The sequence below is a fragment of the Choloepus didactylus genome, chromosome 1 (assembly GCF_015220235.1).
Source record: "Choloepus didactylus isolate mChoDid1 chromosome 1, mChoDid1.pri, whole genome shotgun sequence".
Lineage (NCBI taxonomy): Eukaryota > Metazoa > Chordata > Mammalia > Pilosa > Megalonychidae > Choloepus > Choloepus didactylus.
Window position 1 is genome coordinate 162,060,754 of NC_051307.1, and position 19,559 is coordinate 162,080,312.

The 19,559-nt window shown below is 54.9% G+C and overlaps 1 protein-coding gene across 3 annotated transcripts; it reads left to right on the plus strand.

Moving 5' to 3' along the window:
• Nucleotides 1-1,408: 1,408 nt before the first annotated feature.
• On the plus strand, nucleotides 1,409-19,318 carry AMOTL2 (angiomotin like 2). 3 transcript variants are annotated; one of them, XM_037844634.1, is made up of 10 exons: nucleotides 1,409-1,605; nucleotides 4,193-4,987; nucleotides 7,795-8,089; nucleotides 9,147-9,291; nucleotides 9,668-9,760; nucleotides 13,657-13,952; nucleotides 14,826-15,133; nucleotides 15,969-16,183; nucleotides 16,723-16,902; nucleotides 17,669-19,318. In XM_037844634.1, exons 2-10 carry the CDS (start codon nucleotides 4,254-4,256, stop codon nucleotides 17,725-17,727), a joined length of 2,325 nt encoding a protein of 774 aa, XP_037700562.1. In that variant the 5' UTR covers nucleotides 1,409-1,605; nucleotides 4,193-4,253; the 3' UTR covers nucleotides 17,728-19,318. The 3 variants fall into 3 exon arrangements, with proteins under 3 accessions (XP_037700562.1, XP_037700566.1, XP_037700559.1); XM_037844638.1 differs by lacking the exon at nucleotides 1,409-1,605 and adding an exon at nucleotides 1,886-2,253; XM_037844631.1 differs by lacking the exon at nucleotides 1,409-1,605 and having other exon boundaries at nucleotides 15,969-16,144.
• Nucleotides 19,319-19,559: the final 241 nt, after the last annotated feature.

The following is a 19,559-nucleotide window of genomic DNA, read 5'->3' on the forward strand; positions in this document are numbered from 1 at the left end:
TTGCCAAGTAAATCATGTGCACATACATAATTTTGAGGAGGGCTTTTTAAAAAAATTAACAATGTCCCTGGCTAGTAAATAGCTCTTTTGTGCTTGCAGAGTTTTCTTGTCCCTAACGTCCTGCAATGGCTCTGGGAATTGCAAACTCCATGTTGGGGGTAGGCTCTGGGGGGAGGACCCAACCAGGGGTAGAAGCCCTTAGCCCCCCACAAGGACTTGTTGAGAGGCTCAGTGTGGTCAGGGCTGAGAAATAGAACAGAGAGCTGTGGGGAGGGGGAAAGGGCAGGTGAGGAAGGTGTGTCAGAGAAGAAGGGATGGGATTTCCACCTAGTGGGAAAGTGGGGGAAGGAAGGGTCCTGGGGGCAGAGGAGAGGATTCTACATGAAGAAATGCAGGAGCAACAGAAAGGAACCCAATGGAGGGCCCCTGTCAGGCAGGGTGTAGGGGGAGGTGACGAAGAGGTTGGAACGAGGAGAGGGCAGATGCCATAGGGATGGATAGGAGAGCCTGCCTGACCTCCTCAGGAACTTTGGATTTGGTGACCACTGAGGAGTTTGTAGAATGAGTTAGACACTGGCAAGCTACTTAGCCTCTGCTAGCCTTGGTTTCCTCATTTATAACACAGGGATGATAACAGAACTCCCTCGAAGGGTAACTGGGAGGGCTGGATGGGGGTGACTGCTGCCAAAAGCGGTGGTGGCACACCGTGCGCTTTGCGTAAAGGGGCGCTGATTACTACCTTGGGGACGGTTGGATGGAGCAGTTGGTTAGGTGGGTCAAATTAACGAGTGGATTTTTCAGCCCAGATTCACACTTACTGGGAAGACAGGTCCTAAAAGAGCTGGCGAAGGTGTTTGTAAACAATAAAACAGTAATTCAAAGTTTGCCGCTGGGTGTGAGAGCAGTGGGGGTTAGGAAAGAGGCCCCGCGGTTGAGAGCACATTCGTCTCCGCCTGCCGCACGGCCCAGGCCCCACGGATCTGGACCTCTTTGCAGAACACACACACGCGCACACACACACTTGCAGTACATACACACACACACACACCGCCGGCCGCAGTAACCCTCGGACGCTCTCCGGGACACGCGATGTATATCTCTCCTTGTCGTCTCGCCAATGGTTTTAGGGATGAAGGCGTGAGAGGAGGGCGAGTAGGAGGGGAGAGCTGGGAGAAAATCGGCCCAACAGCTCGGACAGGAAAGCGGGGAGAAGGGTGGCGGGCGCAGCGCGGCCACGAGGGCCCCAGGCGGCGGGGGAACGCGGCTCAGGGGCCCAGCCCCGCCCGCAGCGCCGCCTGCCCGTAGGAAGGCGGGAGCCGGGAGGAGGGAGAGGAGGGAACGGGAGGAGGCGGAGGGCGAAGGAGGGCGGCGCGCTGAGAGGTTATTTGTGGTTCGCTTTGATCCCGAGGGGGAACCTGAAACTCTCACATTCCTGGCATAGCAGCCGCCTCCGGCGCGGGCCGACCCTGGGGCTGCACACTGGGGCCGGAGCTGCCAGAGCGTCGGCGCCACTGCCGGGTGCACACCTCCGCCGCCGAGCTGAGACAAGTCGAGCCGGGTCGGGTCGTCGGGTCTGACGGCGCCGGGCACCCACCGGCCGCAGCGGTAAGGGAGGCCGCTCGGCGCTCTCGGGAGTGCCTGAGGCTGGCAGAAACGCGCCCCAGCCGAAGCCGGAGCTCCGATGCAGCCGGCCTTTTCCAGGAGCCGGAGCCCGGCGGACCCAGCGTCCTCAGGGCTCAGTTGGTCCTTTCGAGGCGTTCGCAAAGCCGGGAAAGGGTCGTTGCTCCCGGGCTTGGGGGAGGGGGGAGGGCTCGCAAGGGCGCACCGGTCCCCTGGGACTAGGGGAGGGGGCACACTGCGGGGAGAGCTGCGTTCGTGTTTTGAGTCTCAGGTCGGGGAGGGGGGGCGCAGAAGAGGTCTAGGGACGCTGCCTCCAGTTCCAGTTGCAGGGCCTTGGGGGGTGGTTTGGTTAGATGGGGGTTACAGGTGTCTTGGCCCCCCAACTAGCCCAAGAATTCCTCTTTGTCTTCCTTGGAAAATCCTCTCTGGAGCCACGAACCGGCTCTCACTTAGAAAGAATGCAGCCTACCGTCCAGCCCGGTGACGTCAGCACTGGAGTATTTGGAAAACAAAGAGGGCGAGGGAGGCGGATCCAGGACGCTTAAAGATCTCTCGCGGCCTCCGGCTGCCCTCGCCCGCTTGCTCCGGGGACAACGGCGGCCACCAGGTGCTCGTGGTTGGCCAGGATTCCGGGTAGGGCGGCACCCCTGGCCGGGGTGCGATTCAACTTAGAGACCCTCGCTTTGTTTGGTTCCTTGGGCGAGCGTGAACCCAGGCAAAGGCCGGAGATCCCCGCATGCTTAGAAAAGGGGGGTTTCAGAGCCCGAACGCACTAGCGCAGCAGAGGCGCACCGCCAGCGTCGGGGGCGCAGATTTTAGTAACGGCTCAGCCCTTTTGGTATCTGAAAGGATGTCAGCCTGAGGGGCCTGACGGGGACAAGCCCAGGGGATGAGAGGCCCCGGGGAGTGTACCCTGCTCCCAGGCACGGTATCGGGAGCCTGGAATCTGTCGGGAGGGCTCTGCATTCCTTCTTGCCGCTCCCCAGTTCTCGCCGGCAGTCAGCCCAGACTGTGATTAACTTAGGAAATGCCCTGCAGATGATGAAACTCGAGGGCGAATTGACTCCTGGGTGTTTGTTTTGTCTCTGGGAATTCTGGGGTCTTGCGTCTCCATTCCTCTAGTGGAGGGGGAGGGGCATGGGCTGCGTTTCAGGAAGGATGCGTCCAGCGGTGCCCCCAGACTCATTCCCCTCTCCCTGGCTCTGGGCAGCTGGAGTCCTGGGCAGGAAGGAACCAACTGGGAATGGCTGCGCGGCCTTCATGCTAAGAGCAGGGCACCAGGGCCTGTGGAGGTGTGGAGTTTGTGGGTTTTGTTCTGTTTTTCCCTGAATCCTGGTTTGGAGGTTTGTGTTGGAGGAGGCTATGGAAAGGGGGACAGGTGAGGCAGAGATTCTTCCATGCTGTGAGCCCGTGGGAGCCCAGGCTTAGAAGGGAGCCCCTTCCTTGGGTATTCATCTCCCTTGCACATTAAGCTCACATCTGCTGGCCCCAGGTCCTCCCGGGTCTCCTTGCTCCCTTAGCTCCTCCAGTTGGCTCAAGTGTCTTACTGATATTAAGAAAGATGCTGAGTGCCCATCACCTATGGGCCTAGGGGGCTTTTTCAAGTAGCAGATGTGGGTTGGGGTAGGTGAGGGGAGGTGACCATAAAATCAAAGACATCATGCCCATCCTTTCTTTTTCCTGGAGCACCCAGCAGTTGCTGCCAGCACACAGAGACTGTGTGCCTAACCTTGTAAACTTGACAGGTAGCACCTTTTTGCTTCAACCCACAAAACCACTGTTCTATTGCAGGCTTTCTGCTTTCATTCCTTATTCATCAATGTGAACTCTTCCTTTTCACATTGCAAAGTGACTGCCAAGGTCATCCCATGACAGGGCATCCCGGATTCACTCTGTCAACAGCCCTTGATTAAGCAGAGCCTGGGTGTCATCCTCCAGGAGCTCACTGATTCAGGGCAGAGTGAGAGCAATGGGTGGTGGGCTCAGTGAGGTAAAGGGTAGTGGGTTGGCTATGCCAAGGGACTCAGGCATGCTCCATTCTGGAGGGAGGGACCTGGGAATCTTCTGCATAGGGCTCCTCATGGGCTGTGCTCATTCTCTGTCAGCTGTCAGTAAGCTGCAGCCCTGGCTACTCCTGGACTGGACAGCTCAGCAGTTAGATCTGAACTGGTCCCTCACTCTTCAGGCTGTTTGATGGGTGGCTAGCTTCAGGAGGCGCATGGCTCCTACTGATGACCTGGGTTATTGTTGTCTTTCTCTAGGCATAGTAAATCCCCATGAATATCATTATAATGGCAGTCATTTGCTGAACATGTATAGTACACCAGGGCTCAACAGCCATTGCCTCTTTCAATTCTCACCTCCATGAGGCAGGCAGTTTTTTTTCCAGTAGGTAGCAGCATTGCCTTAACCAGTAGGTAGCTATGTTGACACTTGAACCCAAGCTTGTGTGACCCCCATCTCTACCCCTAAAGCCTTGCTCTTTATCAGTATGCTTTGGACCAGTCTGTAATGGAAAGCCCTCCCTTTCCTCATATACTCCCACTGATTGCTCTTCTCCCTCTCCTCCCAGGTGCTCTGGGGCAAGGTGCTGCTGGCCATTGTCCAGCCAGGCGTGTGCAAGGCAAGGAAGCATGAGGACACTGGAAGATTCCTCGGGGACAGTCCTGCACCGCCTCATCCAGGAGCAGCTGCGCTATGGCAACCTGACGGAGACACGCACGCTGCTGGCCATCCAGCAGCAGGCCCTGCGGGGTGGCGCCGGGACTGGGGGCACGGGGAGCCCCCAGGCCTCCTTGGAGATCTTAGCACCTGAGGACGGTCAGGTGCTGCAGCAGACCACGCGACAGGAACCCCAGGGCCAGGAGCACCAGGGCGGCGAGACCCACCTGGCAGAGAACACCCTCTACCGGCTGTGCCCACAGCCCAGCAAGGGCGAGGAGCTGCCCACCTATGAGGAGGCCAAAGCCCACTCACAGTACTACGCGGCCCAGCAGGCTGGGCCCCGTCCACACGTCGCGGACCGGGAGCCACGAGGGGCCCCAGGAGGCAGTCGACAGCAGGACGAGGCCCTGCGGGAGCTGAGGCATGGGCACGTGCGCTCCCTGAGTGAGCGGCTCCTGCAGCTGTCCCTGGAGAGGAATGGAGCCCGGGCGCCCAGCCACATGAGCTCCTCCCATAGCTTCCCGCAGCTGGCCCGCAGCCAGCAGGTCCCCCTACCCAGGGGTCCCTCTGCTGAAGGCCTGGAACCCCGTGGACCCCCACCTCAGTACCCACACGTTGTACTCGCTCATGAAACCGCCACTGCCGTCCCTGATCTGCGGTTCCGTGCCCGTGGCAGCCCACACTTCCAGCACGCGGAAGTCAGGTAACAGCCCCCTCCTTGGGCTTTCAGCATCAAGCTCTTGGTTTTCTTCCAGTTACAGTTCTCCCAGGGTGGAAAGCCTCAGGATCACACCTTGGGTGAGAGCCTGCAAGTTCCCCACCCCTCCTCTGCCAACAGCCTCAGAAGCTGCCTGATCCAGCCCCCTCCATCCTCAGAGAGGGGGAGCCAATGACTGGAGGGGAGAGGGATTTGGCCCAAGTCACACAGCAAGTTAGTGGCAGCCTTTGCTTTAATTCAGAGAGACACAATTGTCTGCTTAGCTCAGTATCCTTAGCGTTCAAATAACTGGGGTCCCCAGAGAAACTGAATTATAGCAGGGGGTTAAAAGTTCGATTGCAGAAAGAGCTTCCTAAAGACAGGGATTGGAAATCATTGCCAAACTTTTTGCAGGTTAAGTGTTGGGACCTCCTTCTCTGGTGTTTTTTTGTTTGTTTGTTTTTCTTTTTTAAGATAAAAGCTGGGCAGTTGTTTTCTGTGGTTATTGGAAGACATTCCTACTGGTGGCAGGAAGGACCAGATTGGCCGCCTTAGAGACCTCTCCCCACCTGTGCCAGCTGCCCCGTCTCTACCATTTCCTTTCACTGTCTTTCCATGCCCATGTGCCTAGCATCTGTAGTGGGAGAGGACTTGGGGTCCAGGTGAGCCCCCTTTCTCGGGCGGCAAGGGAGAGGCTGCTGGGCCAGGGAAGGGACCTGGAGTTTGACTCTGAGTGTGAAGGGAAGCCTTTGGAAAGATATGACTTGATTTGCCTTTTCTAAAGGGCCCTCTGGCTGCCTGTGGAGAATGGACTATAGGAGCAAGAATAGAAGCAGGGAGCCCAGGGAGGAGGCAGGGAGCCCAGAGAGTTTGCAGAAATGTGGATTCCTAAAAGCATGGCTAAACCCAGGCTTCTCACTGACCCAAGCCCCTTCTCCAGAGAAGGTGACAGCCAGGACCTTGCTGGATCCTCCACCACAGGGTCTGGGAAACCATGTGAGGGGCTGGAAGGTTTACGGAATCCCTTTTATGGCTCAAGGTCAAAGTCTGGTTCTCTTCGCACCTGCTGAGTCTTCATTTAGTCACCCACTTTCCCACAATTTGGTCTTTCCTGGGAAAGATGCCTTTCTTTGCTCTCGAGAAATGAGTGACGACGTGATGGCGTTGGAATGAGGGAACCAGGGGATGGGGCCTCGTGGTTTGTCTCCAACCTCCACCCCACCCCCAGACACCCCACCTTATCTCCCTTCTCAGGGCCCCGTTGGGAAGGTTTTCGGAAGCTGAGTCGTAGTTTCTTCTTTTGGACTAGCCTTATTGGACCCTGTCAGGAAAAGATAATATCACAGAAAGGAAGTAGACTGTTTTCAGGAGAACAAAAAGGGAGGGCGGGGGATGGGAAGGGAAAGCAAGTGTGAAGGGAAAGGCGACTATTCTTTCTTGGAGCTAAGTCATCCCCAAAGAATGCCGGCTGTGTCTGCCTGGCCCTGTGCAGGGGGAGCAAGTCCTTGAGGCAACCCCAAGAATGGCCACATTTAGCAGTGAAGGGAGAGTTTGGACATTCCAGTGGAGACCCTCTGCCCAGCCTCTCCTTTCAGCTGAGCACATGAGGCTTATTTGTTGGGACCTGGGGGCAGGGACTTTCTTTTAGCCTAAGGTCCTAAGAAAAGCAGAGGATCCACAGGCTCTGGGGATGGGAGGCAGAGGGTGAACATGAGTGCTGAGATGATGGATCCAGAAGTGGAATTAAATTTCTGTGGGACTTCTGGGACATGGAAATTCTTTGAGAAGCTGGGGCGTTTTTTTCTTTTAGACATGGAGTCACTGGGCCCCATTGCCTCTTGTTCTTTTGCTCCTTCCCTTGGCCCTGATGTCACACGAGCACTAGAAGCCAATAGAACATTGTCCTCTGAACTCTACGGTAGCTGAGAGGCAGCCCCAAACCCCAAGACAATCCAGTGTTTGGGTCACATTTGTCCTTGAAACTGATTGTAAACAAGTTCCCTCTAGGAGAGCTGGAGGCTGGAGGCTGGAACGGCCATTACTGTAGTGCCCGCAGTTTGCCCAGCTCTGCTGGGCTCCTGTAGTCCTTGCAAACACCCAGGAGGCTGGAGACGCTTACTCATGATTTAGCAGAAGAATGCCGGCTCCATGGGGCTGAGGCACTTGCTAAACAGCTGGAGCTGGGATTTGAAGCCCTATTTGCCAGACTCAGGAGCTCAGACTCTCCCCGACATCTGTCTCGCCGCTCTAACCTTAGCCAGAGTCTTCTAAAAATGTTTCTGAGGGGGTGGCAGGACCCGAAATAGGAGGGAGAAAACCTGATGTGCTGCTGCCTTGACAGGCACTCGCATGAGGACTGCTACTGACGACTCATAACAGACCCGGGGTTGGTGATGGGGCCTGGAAGGTGATGGGCTCAGTAATGATTGACTTGGCCTCCAGACCCAAAAGGAATCTTCTCTCAGAGAGGTCAATTGGGCCATTTTTAAGATGCCTTAGTGGAGCACTGGCTGCCTGGGAGACCCAGGGTGGCTGAGGCTGATTTCCCCAAGGCCTGGCCCCCAAGTGAGAACTGAGAATGGAACATGTTAGCCTGCTGGCACTCATCTCCTCCAGGCTTGCTTCTTTGGTCCTTGAGGGCCTTGGGAAGACACCATTTGGAAAAGGCCCTCCTCACTGGTCGCTACCTAGCCCCATGGGGTGGCTGAGCCTGCTTATCTTCCCAGCCCATCCAGGAGGGCTGGGACAACCTGGGGCTGCTGTGGGGTTGGAAGCCATGGAGGTCTCTGACCAGCATCTCGTCTGCTCTCTAGGATCTTGCAGGCCCAGGTGCCTCCTGTGTTCCTCCAGCAGCAGCAGTACCAGTATTTGCAGCAACCCCAGGAGCACCCCCCACCCCCACACCCAGCTGCTCTGGGCCACAACCCCCTGGGCTACCTTGGTCCCCCGGGGGTGGAGGGATCAGCAAGCGCCTCAGCCACCTCGGGCAGTGCCCACCTGGCCCAGATGGAGACCGTGCTGCAGGAGAATGCCAGGCTGCAGAGGAGCAACGAGAGGCTGCAGAGGGAACTGGAGAGCTTGGCAGAGAAGACTGGCTGCATTGAGAAGGTAGACCCTGCAGGGCCTCAGAGGGGCTGACTGGGCTTGGGCATTCCAAGGAGAGGCAGAGCAGCCTGAAAGTGTGTGCCTGACTGGGCGTCTAGCCCGTCCCCCTGTCCCCCATGCCCCTCCCTCCTCGCAAACCCTTCCTCACTCACTCCAGACAGCTGGGGAGCAGTCGCGAGGCCTGCAGAGCAGGCCTGGGGCATGAGCAGTTGCTGGCCGGTGGTGATTAGAAAGAGCCCATTCACTAGCTCCCTGCACGCTCGCACTCTTGCCCCCACACACCCCCTCCCGCGGACACCTCCCACAGAGAGCCCTTTGTGCCCCCCACACAACAGTAAGTCTGTTCCAGGCCAGCCCTAGCCAAAGAGCAAGCCCCTCCTCCTGGAAAAGAACGAGCAACTCCTCGGAATTGCAGAGCCAACTAGGAGCACGTGCGGAACCTGCCAGCAGCCAAGTGGGAGGGGCAGCCAGGCCAGGCTGGGCCTCTGGGGAGGTGGCGATGGCCGGAGAAGCAGAGCCTCCAGGCCAAGGCAGGCTCAGGATGGGGTTTGGTGCCCCCTTCTTTAGTGAAGGTTTGCCAGTTGTATATTAAGGGTCAGCCTTAGCAGGTGGCCTCAGGCCTCCCTTGGCTGTCTTGTGGCATCCAGGATAGGTCAGATCCCCCAGAACTCTTTTTGTGCCTGCTTCTGCCCTCACTGTGCTCAGATTTCTCAGCAGAGGCTCCCCAGAAGTAAAATGCTTCTTTCTGGGTGTTGGGCACAGGAGAGCCGTGCTTAGTCACCCTGGAGGCAGCGACTTCCAGAGCACCTGACCCTGGGTTCCCTCAGCATTGGGCACTTGTGGTAGCTGAAGGGACCTTGCTTGCTGGTCTCCACAGTCTGCATTCCCTCAGGAGGCTACAAGCTTCCAACCACCTCACTCTTGCCACCTGGATTTTTGGCTCCTGCTTTTTCATTCTCTCATCTGTCACCTTTTCTGGTAGAGAGTATTAGTCCTTGGTTGCCACATGCTCCCTGAGGAGCTTGCCCCTGCTTTCAGCTACTCCGTTTATCCTTTGCAGCTGGAAAGTGAAATCCAGCGGCTCTCTGAGGCCCATGAGAGTCTGACGAGAGCATCCTCCAAGCGTGAGGCTCTGGAGAAGACCATGCGGAATAAGATGGACAGTGAAATGAGGAGGCTGCAGGACTTCAACCGGGACCTTAGAGGTGAGAGCAGGGCAGCAGGGTGGCGGGGTGAGAGCATCTGTGGAGGGCTTTGTCCCTCTCTTCTAGGGAATAATTCATAATCTCTGTCCTCTGACAAAGTTAGTGCATATTAACTCAGAGGGGACTTGGCTCAGACTCCTTGGGAGCCACCTGCGTTTCTGACCTGTACTTTGGAGCTCTCATGGATTTCCTGCCTCTGTGGCCCAGATAAAGGCCCTTGGCAGAGGTTGCTCTCTCCTCACTGGGTCCTGAGCTGAGCCCAGGCTTCCTTGTGAGCCCCACTTTGGAGGGTGCATCCCCACAGGTAGGACCCCAGAGAAAACCCAGGCAGGCAGCTTCCCCTGACACTGATGCATCTTTGCTTCATTTGAAACAGAGAGATTGGAATCTGCGAACCGCCGCCTGGCAAGCAAGACGCAGGAGGCCCAGGCAGGCAGTCAGGACATGGTGGCCAAGCTGCTTGCTCAGAGTGAGTACAGTACCACTCAGAAGCCCCTCTGGATGGGGACGATTGCCCCCTAACCCCCTTGGCAAAGCAGTGCCTTTTAAGCACTGCTCTGCTGAATGCCTGCTACATACCCAGCACTGGACTGGACAGGGGTGGGTGGGGGTGGCTTCTGACAAAGAATGCCATCTGGTTCTGTGTTTACTTGGGAGATCACCTGATACAAGAGAGGCAGCTAGGGAGCAGTGATACGCCAAGCTGTGTGGTGCTGATGTCAGTGCTGCGTTATTCAGAAGCAGAGGTGTGGTGGGCAGGATCAAGCATAGGCTTGGAGACAGGTGGGTTGAAGGAGGAGTTTCCTAGGAAGTTCCAAGCATCAGAAAGATGGGGGATGTCCAACAAGAATATGAGGAGCTGGGTTGCATTGTGGAGCTGGGCCATAGCAAGGTGGCCAAGTGGAGACACCTGAAGAAAACCAAAAATGGAGCTTAATCAGGAGGTCCAGTCTGAAGAAAGGGTTTGGGAGGCTTCTCTCTAAAGGAGATGATTGAAGCCTCCTTGAAGAGTAGATGAGTTCATCGACTAGTCCAGTCTTCATTCATTTGTTTATGTAGCGGACTTGTGTTAAGCACCTAGCATCTATTGAGCAGAGGTAGGCACAGGCCCAGGAAAGTAACATGACAGGGAGGTCAGAGAAGGTGTTGAGTTTGAGGAAGGAGCAGTGTTCTCCAACCACAGATTCAAGGGAACAAGGGTGTCCCTGGCCCTGGAGGCTGGTGATTAGGAGGTCCCCAGTGGCCTGAGGCCCCAAGGGGATGGTGGGGAGCAGGCCACAAGAGGTGAAGAAGGAGCTGGACGGCTCAAGTGGAGGTGCACAGGGTGGGGGTGGGTAGGCAAAGGCAGTCCTGGGGTCAGCAGCAGGGGGAGGTTCTAGCAGTCAGAAAAGAAAGAAGCAGTTATTTATTGAACTGTTGCTGTACGCTCCTGTTATGTGCTATAGTGATATTTGGGGTGTTTGCAGAGAAGTGGAATGAGAGTGGTTGTTGTGTGGGTGAGGATGGCTTTGAGGAAGGAGGAGGGCGATGGACTCTTCAGGAACCCCACTGTGCAGGGCATGGATAATTGGGGGCATCCAGAAGTGGAGGAGCAGCCTGAAGACTGAGCACCACCTCCCTCCTTCAAGAAAGGCTCAGAGCCCAGATCAGGGCTGACCTGAGTGAAAAAAAAAACTTGAGGACAAGGGGCAGCCCTGGAGTTTTTTGAGAGTTTTTTTCTGGGAGGCTGGAGAAGGGCTGCTGCAGGGAGGTGGAATGGGGGTGCCTGGGTGTGGGGGGCAGACTTCTGAGGCCTGGCTGTGTTGAAGAAACGAAGGCAGGGGGCAGGTTTCTGGGAACCTGCAGCGGGGGGGGTGGGGGGGGGGTGGTGGAGGCGGGCCTGGAGGCGTTTCCGCTCCCCAGAGAGCCAGCAGAGCCCAGTCAGGCTGTTCTTGGCTCCTAGCTGGAGCCATTAATCTCGCAGCCGCGGGTGACCTGGATGCCTGGCATTCCAGAGCTGCTGGGCTGTTCCGCTCTGCTGCTCCCTCCCGCTGTGCACATGCTGCCTGCCGCCCTTGGGCCCGCTAAGCCACTGGGAGGAAAGAGAGAACACAAAGGGAGACTGGAACACAGAGGTGGGGGACCACACTTTCTCAAGGCGAAAGGCCCTGAAAGCAGACAGTCACGTCCCCTCCAGCCTCCTGCCTTCCTGCCTCCAGCCTCGCCCCCCCTCCGGCCACACACTTTTTGCTGAGGAGCTCTCCTCCCAGACAGGCCCATGGCTTTATCAGGGCTTTGTTGGGTGGGGGTGGCCAAGGCCTTATAGGACACGCTGTGGTTGCAGAAGGCAGCAGGAAGCTCTGGAAGCAGAAGGCTGGGCCATCAAACTCTCCACCCCAAGGGCTGAGGAAACCCAAGCAACTCTTCCTCACTCCTTAATAGCCATCCCAAGGGGCTGCCAGGGAACACGGAATGCTCAGGGATAGTATCTCTGGTTGACAACCCTTGCTTTTTTCCAGGGGTCAGTCAGCACTGGAACCAGTGTGGCCCTGTCACCAGTGCATCGGGTGGCATTGGGCAGACCCCCGTCACCACCTCTCTGGCCCCTCCTTGGGATCTGGCCCTGAGTCCTGAGTCCTGGCTCTGATGCCCCTGCCCCTTGGGCAATGTCTTCACCCTGAGCCTCAGGTTCTCTGGCTGTAAGATAGGACAGCCATGATATCTCCCCATCCTATCTCCCGGGGTCAGGATGATGGATGCCCTATTGGAGTACAGGCTGTGAGCACACTGTAAACTATAGGGATCCAGGAACCCACACAGGAGGGGGTCATTGTCTCTGAGTCCAAACTCCCAGCCTGCCCTCCCTGCCTGCCCCCCTCCAACCCACACACTGGATTTGAACCCAGCGGAGTATGAACAGCTCAATTTCGATATTATTGGGCTTCCCTACCTTTTCCTTCCACACCAAAGTAAGAAGGTCTGCCTGGGCCCAGCCTTCTAAAGTCCAGAGTAAGCAGGAGCTGATCTGGGTTGCCTATTTCCTCCCTCTCCTCCCCCAGGGTTCTGAGTAAATAAATGACTTCTACCTTCTGCATGCTAGAGTCCCAAATCTTCATTCTTTTATTCTGGAACTTGGAGACTTAGAGCTGCACTGTCTTATATGATAATCACTTAGCAACATGTGGCCAAAAAATTATAATTAAATAAAATGAAATCAAATTGAAAATGCATTTCCTTGGTCACACTAGCCACATTTCAAGTGCTCAGTAGTCACAGGTGCCTGGTGGCTACGGCACCGGATGGCACGGCACAGAACATTTCCATTCTAGCAGAACTCCCCTGGACAGCACGGCTCTAGAGGCAGGGCCTTTGGGTTCATCAGGCAGGCCCCGCAGCCCTGTCCCCCTCCTACCCTACAGCAGGGTGGGCAGCTGACACACTCGTTGGAGTCCAGCCTGGCATGCCCAAGGGGCAGGTGCGTGGGAGGTGGATTTAAGCCTAGAACTTCAGCTGGAGGACCAGGTGGTCCTGCTTGGGTTGCACTTGGCCTGGCTGTATGGCAAGCATCTCCAAGCAGGGCAATTAAGATGATTTGAAAGTCGGGATAGCTGGAACCACAGACAGATCTTTGGACTGTGGTCATTTTTATTGTGCAGCCAAGTTTGCATTTCTTTATCAGCCCCTGCCTGCCAACCTGCCCACATCTTAGTGGTCTCCCCTAGACCACAGAGGGAGATGTAGCACTAAATGGGGCAAGCCTGGGTCTGCAGAATGTGTCCTGGAGCACACCGTGGGAGGCCTCTGGGTGTGAGTCCTGGGCCATTGGAGCCGGGCAGACTTGGGTTCCCATCCTGACGGCACCATTCACCTCATAGGTGAGGGTCTCAGATCCTACCTGGAGAGGCTATTACTAGAAGATTCAGTGGAATGAGATGTGTATGTGACTGACTTGTGGTTCTCTCCCCTTCTTTCATTCTCCCACTTAAACAATGATCCTGTCACTGTCTGTCTGAGCACCACCCCCCATTTTCTCATCAGTCAATGGGCATCACAGTTCCTACCTGGCCAGATTCTAGTGTCATCCTGAGGCTCAAGGGAAACTGTGAAGGTGTTTCGGAAATGCACACATGGGAACAGGATTTAGGGCTGTCCCGTGGCAGGCCTATGTCCTGGTGGAGAGGCAGGGTAGCCCTGTCCTTACAACAAGGCTCAAGTTCCTCATCCATTAGGATAGAGTGAATGATGTATCTAACACCTAGATGAGAGGATGAGATGCAGTCACACTTCTCGGGTGGTCAGCACAGAGCCCTGCACACGGTGGTCAGCCAAGGTGGTCGCTGTCACTTATCACAGGGTGGGTGACCAAGGCTCTCTTTCTCCCTGCAGGCTATGAGCAGCAGCAGGAGCAGGAGAAGCTGGAGCGGGAGATGGCACTGCTGCGCAGTGCCATCGAGGACCAGCGGCGGCGTGCGGAGCTGCTGGAGCAGGCGCTGAGCAATGCGCAGGGCCGGGCAGCCCGGGCCGAGGAGGAGCTGCGCAAGAAGCAGGCCTACGTGGAGAAGGTGGAGCGGTTGCAGCAGGCGCTCGGGCAGCTGCAGGCTGCCTGCGAGAAGCGTGAGCAGCTGGAGCTACGGCTGCGGACACGCTTGGAGCAGGAACTCAAGGCCCTGCGTGCACAGCAGGTGAGCCAGGAAGTCCCAGGAGGTAGCACAGCTAGAAGCAGCCTCTGAGGATGTCAGCTCCCCTTCCTCGTTGAACTCTAGTGCTGGAGGCCGGTTCCAAGGCCCCTGGGAGCCCCTGCTCGGATCCAGGTCCAGTCCTCCTTGGAAAGCAAGCATGATCTCTTCTTTTCATCCTTGCTACAAGTCCCCCACCACAACCACCCCCAGTCTTAGCAGAGGTTCTGCCTCTTGGGCCTGTGTCCAACCTTGGGGGGCTTAAGACTTGAGCTTCCATCCTCAGCCAGCAACAGGAATTGGCTTCACAGTCTCAAGAGAAAGTAGCACAGGAATGCTGATGCCAGGTTGTGATTTGTTGGACCCTTGATGTGGAAGACTAGCCATCCCTTAAATGTCTCCCCAGGATCAGGAGGGAAGATGGTTGCCCAGATCCTGAGTCTTTATTCTTTCTTGGGACTTCTGTGTAAACAACTCTCGCTCTTCACAAACTAGATAGAGTTCTGTCTCCACTCTCAACCTCACCCTTCCGAGATTCAGTGACCAAACCTCCTGGTTTATCTGGTACTGTTGCATTTTACACCAGTTATACCAGCATAATTAATAACAATACCTCTTTCCCAGTTTGAAGGGTAATTTATATGGTCCCCCTATGCGGAGGTAGACTTGATACTTTCCTACACCCTTGGCCACTGGATTCAGGGCAGGGGTAGGGGTTACCCTGCACCATCCTCTGTCTTTGGGTAGGAGTGGGATAAGGGGTGTGTGTGTGCTGAGCATGGCTGAACCAGCACATGTGTGAGAGTCTTCGTGTGGCTGAGGACGGCGGCCTCCACACCCCAGCCTCCATCCTTAACTGCCGTGCTCCTTGCTCTGCAGAGGCAGGCCGGCAGCCCCAGCCATGGAAGTGGCAGTGGTGGGGCCCCGGAGCTCAGCGCCCTGCGGCTGTCAGAGCAACTGCGGGAGAAGGAGGAGCAGATCCTGGCACTGGAGGCCGATATGACCAAGTGGGAGCAGAAGTATTTGGAGGAGCGTGCCATGAGGCAGTTTGCCATGGATGCAGCGGCCACGGCCGCTGCCCAGCGTGACACCACTCTCATCCGACATTCCCCACAGCCCTCGCCCAGCAGCAGCTTCAACGAGGGTCTGTTTGCTGGCGGCCACAGGCACCAGGAGATGGAGAGCAGGTAAGGCGTTACAGGGTCACCCAGGGTGATAGTGGGTGAAGGGGAATTGTAATTAATGTCCAGGCCATCTCCTTGGTCCCTGATAAACAAGCTGCTCTCCCTACCCAGCTCAGCAGTCCCTCCTGCCTCTGAGCTGCCCTGGAGTGTTTGGCACATTAGATCAATATATGCATACTGTTTCCCTAAAATACCTCCTGAGTCCTTGGTCTGCCCAGGAAAGCCCAGCTGCCATGGTGGGGGATGTCATCCAAGGCTCAGGGCCCTACTTGATCACCCTCCTCCATGTACGTAAACCAGAGAGAAAGACTTTCCAGCTCAGTCCACACCATTCATTTACCATCCCAGAAGTAATGTGGATTAGGACTCTGGCTTAGGAGTAGCTAATATTTTCTTTCAAAAAAAAAAAAAAAAAAAATCTCAGGCCCCATGTGATTTCTATGTGATCCACATCTTGTTCAGAAGCACAAGCACATCCACTGAACTCTTGGTGGTCAGACAGCTAAGACATTGCCCTCCAGGAGTAGGATTGTGCCGTTGGTATCATCAGATGAGTCTAGAACCTGATCCTCTGACCTGCCTTTGCTGGTGTAAACAGCGCCCCATTGCCTCATGCACTGGTGGTTTTCTGAAACTGGGCTCTGGGAGCATGAAGCTCCAGTGCAGCGATGGCCTTTCGGAAGGCCCACATCCAGCCCCTGCTGCAAGGGCAGGGGGTCCAGCCCGGGGGTAGGGAGAGCTTTCCCTTCTACCTTCCATGAGATGGGAAGGCTGGAGGCTGCTAGATCTTGTCTGCCTGCTGGGGGTCTGACATGTGGCATGGCCTCTCCTCCCTCAGGTTAAAGGTGCTCCATGCCCAGATCCTGGAGAAGGATGCAGTGATCAAGGTTCTTCAGCAACGCTCCAGGAAAGACCCTGGCAAGGCCACCCAGGGGTCCCTGCGGCCCGCCAAATCTGTGCCATCTATCTTCTCAGCTGCAGCAACAGGGACCCAGGGCTGGCAAGGGCTCACTGGTGAGCGCCAGTCAGATGCCCCTGCCCGGCTGGCTCCAGGTGAGGGGAGGCTGACAGGTGGGAAGGGGAGGGGCAGAGTTTCTCTCAGGCCAGAGCTCGAATTGCCAGGGTTCATGGGGGCACTTTCTGACCCGTCTCCCAGGGCAGCCAGCTTACACTCTGGCTTCAGGGACCCTACAGCCCACTACTGTCCCAGCAGCATGAAGAGGGTGCTGTACCCCACCTCCTGATCTCCCTAATTTCCATCACCCCTCCCCCAGCCTGCTATGCAGATTATCTTTCTAAGCAAGTTCCCTCCACTCTCTTCTAAGCAAATGCCATAGAAATTCTAGAGCCCCTGCTGATTTTAAGATGTAATTGACAAACAAAGGTTCCACCATTCAAAACCTTTGGAAACCAGTCCAAACAGATAGTTATTCCCATTTGAAAACATGAGTATTTATTTAGTCTTAATTGAAGTTTTTGCAAATCAAAGCACATACCATGTCATGCCCCCTTTAGATACAGTTAACTCAGTGTTCTTCCTCGGGGTCACATCTTGTGGGGAGTCAATAACCATCAATCTCCCACCTTTGCAGTGGAGAGGGCCCCCGTGGAGGAGCCAGTGGCCACAACTCCCCTCCCTGCCCATGCCAAACATGGGAGCAAAGATGGGAGCACCCAGACCGACAGCCCACCAGACAGCACCCCTGCCTGTCTGGTGCTGGAGCCCGACAACCTTCTGGGGTGCAGCAGTGGCCAGAGGACAGCCTCACTGGGTAAGTGTCCCCCTTCCCCCTGCCTCCTGTGCTGGGCGGGGCTGAGGGCATGGTGAGGTGTGAACAGGGGGTACAGGAAGGAACTTTCTTTCTAGGCCTCACCTGTTCATTGCCCCACACCCCATGGGGAGCCCTGCATAGGGTGAGCAGGTGGGGCTGGTTGGATGCAGAAGTGGAGGAATTGAAGACCTTGATTAGGGACAGATCCAAAGTTCAGAAAGAAAGCAACTGGATAGGAAGCACTTTATCTCCTCTTTAATACTCTTCCTTACATATTTAGTTGCCTATCTAAGTATCCAACATAATGGAGGTTGGCTTGTGATCCTAATGGCACTCTCAAGTTGGAAGACATTGTTTAAAAAGAGTCTGGGAAGGAGAAATTTGAGCAGATGCCATTTATTTATTTATTTATTTTGCTCCCTTTTCACATTAGCCTTTGCATATTTGCCTGTGCCTCATGATCTCAGAAAACCGCAGGCATGAAAGGAATTCTGCAGCCTCCCTCCCTCAGGGCTCTCCACCATTCTCTCCAAGCTCTTCAACCAGTTCAGAGTTATAAACAAATGAGTCTTCCACATTGGAGGCTGGCAGTCTGGGCTGAGAGCTGAGAGGGAGCAGAGCCTTGCCTATTGTTGGCCAAGCTATGGGTACCTCATAACCAGGCAGTTGGGGTGGGAAAAGTTGATGAAGAGAGGTCCTGTCTTAGAAAAATGTGCCAGGCTTTTGAAAGAGCAATCTGATAACACTTGTGTTCTTGTCTCACCAGACTCTGTAGCTACATCCAGAGTCCAGGACTTGTCAGATATGGTGGAGATATTGATCTGAAGGAGGTGGTGCTTCGGAGACTCTGAACCATCTCCTGCCCTCCTCTGCCTCTGCCACTCTCGGCCATTCCAGCAGCTTCCTCCAGTTGCTGCTTCCCCACTTTCCCCAGCCAGGCACTCATGCCCATTGACCATCTGGTCCAGGAGCTCGAGAAGGAGGGCTACAGAGGAAAGGGGAGCTGTGAGAGCAACAGCATCCTAGAAGATTCTGCTTCCTCCCAGGCCTATGGAGAACAAGGATTCAACCTGTGCCTGCTGCTTGAGGCTTGCTGCTAGGGTAGCAAGTGAAAGTGCCGGAGGGAGCTGAGCCCCCTCTGTGCCCCCGGAGTTGGCACTTGGGCAGGAAGGAAGGGGGTATATTGGTTTGGGGGACTGATTTCCAAGGATGGCTACTCATGGACCAGGTGGGCTGGTTCTTATATATGTTTATTCCCATGTTTCCTCAACTTTTTTTTTTTTTTAATTTGCATTTGTTGATTTCCTCTGGCTAAGTGGGGTCCCAGCCAACTTCATCTGTTCTTCAATTCCTCACTGCCTCCTTGGAGTCACTGACATGAATCTTTTGAGGACTATTGGGAGCATTTGACTTGCCAAAGCCACAGCCTCACCCCTCACTTGGATTGGGTTTGGGGCCACTTAAGTGGACTGGGTGATGCTGTGCAGTTTGTATATAAATCCCTTTCTTGAGGAACAGAAGATGGAGGCATTCTGGTTCAGATTTGTCCCCTTACGCCCTCCCGACCCTACTGCCATGGTTCCTGTAACTTCTGACTGGCCTCCCAGTTATTTTCCTTCTTAAGCTCCTGGCCCATGGATTGGTGCTGGTTGATTCACGGGATATTGGCTGTCTTCTTTTCCTCCATCTCGAGTCCTGTATTAAACACCCATGGAATCTCCATCACCAGCCTCTGAAAATGGCTCCCCAGCTCCTGTCCCTGGACATCCTTTCCCTTTGGTTGTGAACCCTGAGCCAGAAGAGATGAACCACCCCACACAAACATCTGTTGTGCCCACAGGTGGGCCACGGTGGCCCTCCCACCACCAGGTCTCTCTGAGGAAACCGGAGACGTCTTGTTCTCAGAGGTATCTGTTTCCACCTGGAGGAATTGGGAGAGGGTGCTGTACTGTTACAGACTGGTCAGTGAGCTACAGGATGTGACTTAGTCCTCAGAATGGAGCCTCCTCACAAAATGGCACCCGTGGGGCTGGCCCCTCAGACTTCCCGGGAGCCGTGCCCTGAAGCAGGGCCAGATACTTCGGACTCGGGGTGAAGCGCCCCACATGGCAGCCTGCCAGCAGCAGTGAACTTTGACTTCTGGTCTTAAAGAGTCTCCCAACTCAGTCCCAGGAGCAATTGGTGGGTTTTAGCAATTTGTCTTGACTGTTTTTAGTTCTCCTTGAATCTCTGGTTTTTCCTTTATTGTTTTTAGGTTCTTGTATATGTTTATTTCCATGGTTCCTCAACTTTTTTTTTTTAAACATTTGCATTTGCTGGACAACTGCATATTTTTTTAAATTCCCTATCCCTTTTTAAAGCTGAAAAATATGTTTGGTTCATGTGCGTTGTTTACAAAGCCAAAAAAAAAAAAAAAGGCAAAAAAAAATATTGTGAAAGGAGAAAAAAACAACAGCTTAATATATTTTGGATTAATATTTGGTATTTCTTTTAAAGTATTTTTTTTTTTTTTTTTTTTGTGCTGTGAACATTTTCTGCCAAAGACCATGATGTGTGTCTGTATGTTTAAGTTATCTTAAATATTTAAAATGTAAACTTGGCTGTTTTGTTATGCCACCCTGTACCAGGATTGCTGCTGCATTCCACTGGGTTTAACA

Coding starts and splice junctions, on each gene's coding strand:
- AMOTL2 (XM_037844634.1), top strand. CDS start 4,254: ATGAGGACACTGGAAGATTCCTCGGGGACAGTCCTGCACCGCCTCATC. Junction 9,761..13,656: donor GGCCAAGCTGCTTGCTCAGA/GTGAGTACAGTA, acceptor TTCTCCCTGCAG/GCTATGAGCAGCAGCAGGAG. Junction 16,903..17,668: donor CCAGAGGACAGCCTCACTGG/GTAAGTGTCCCC, acceptor TTGTCTCACCAG/ACTCTGTAGCTACATCCAGA.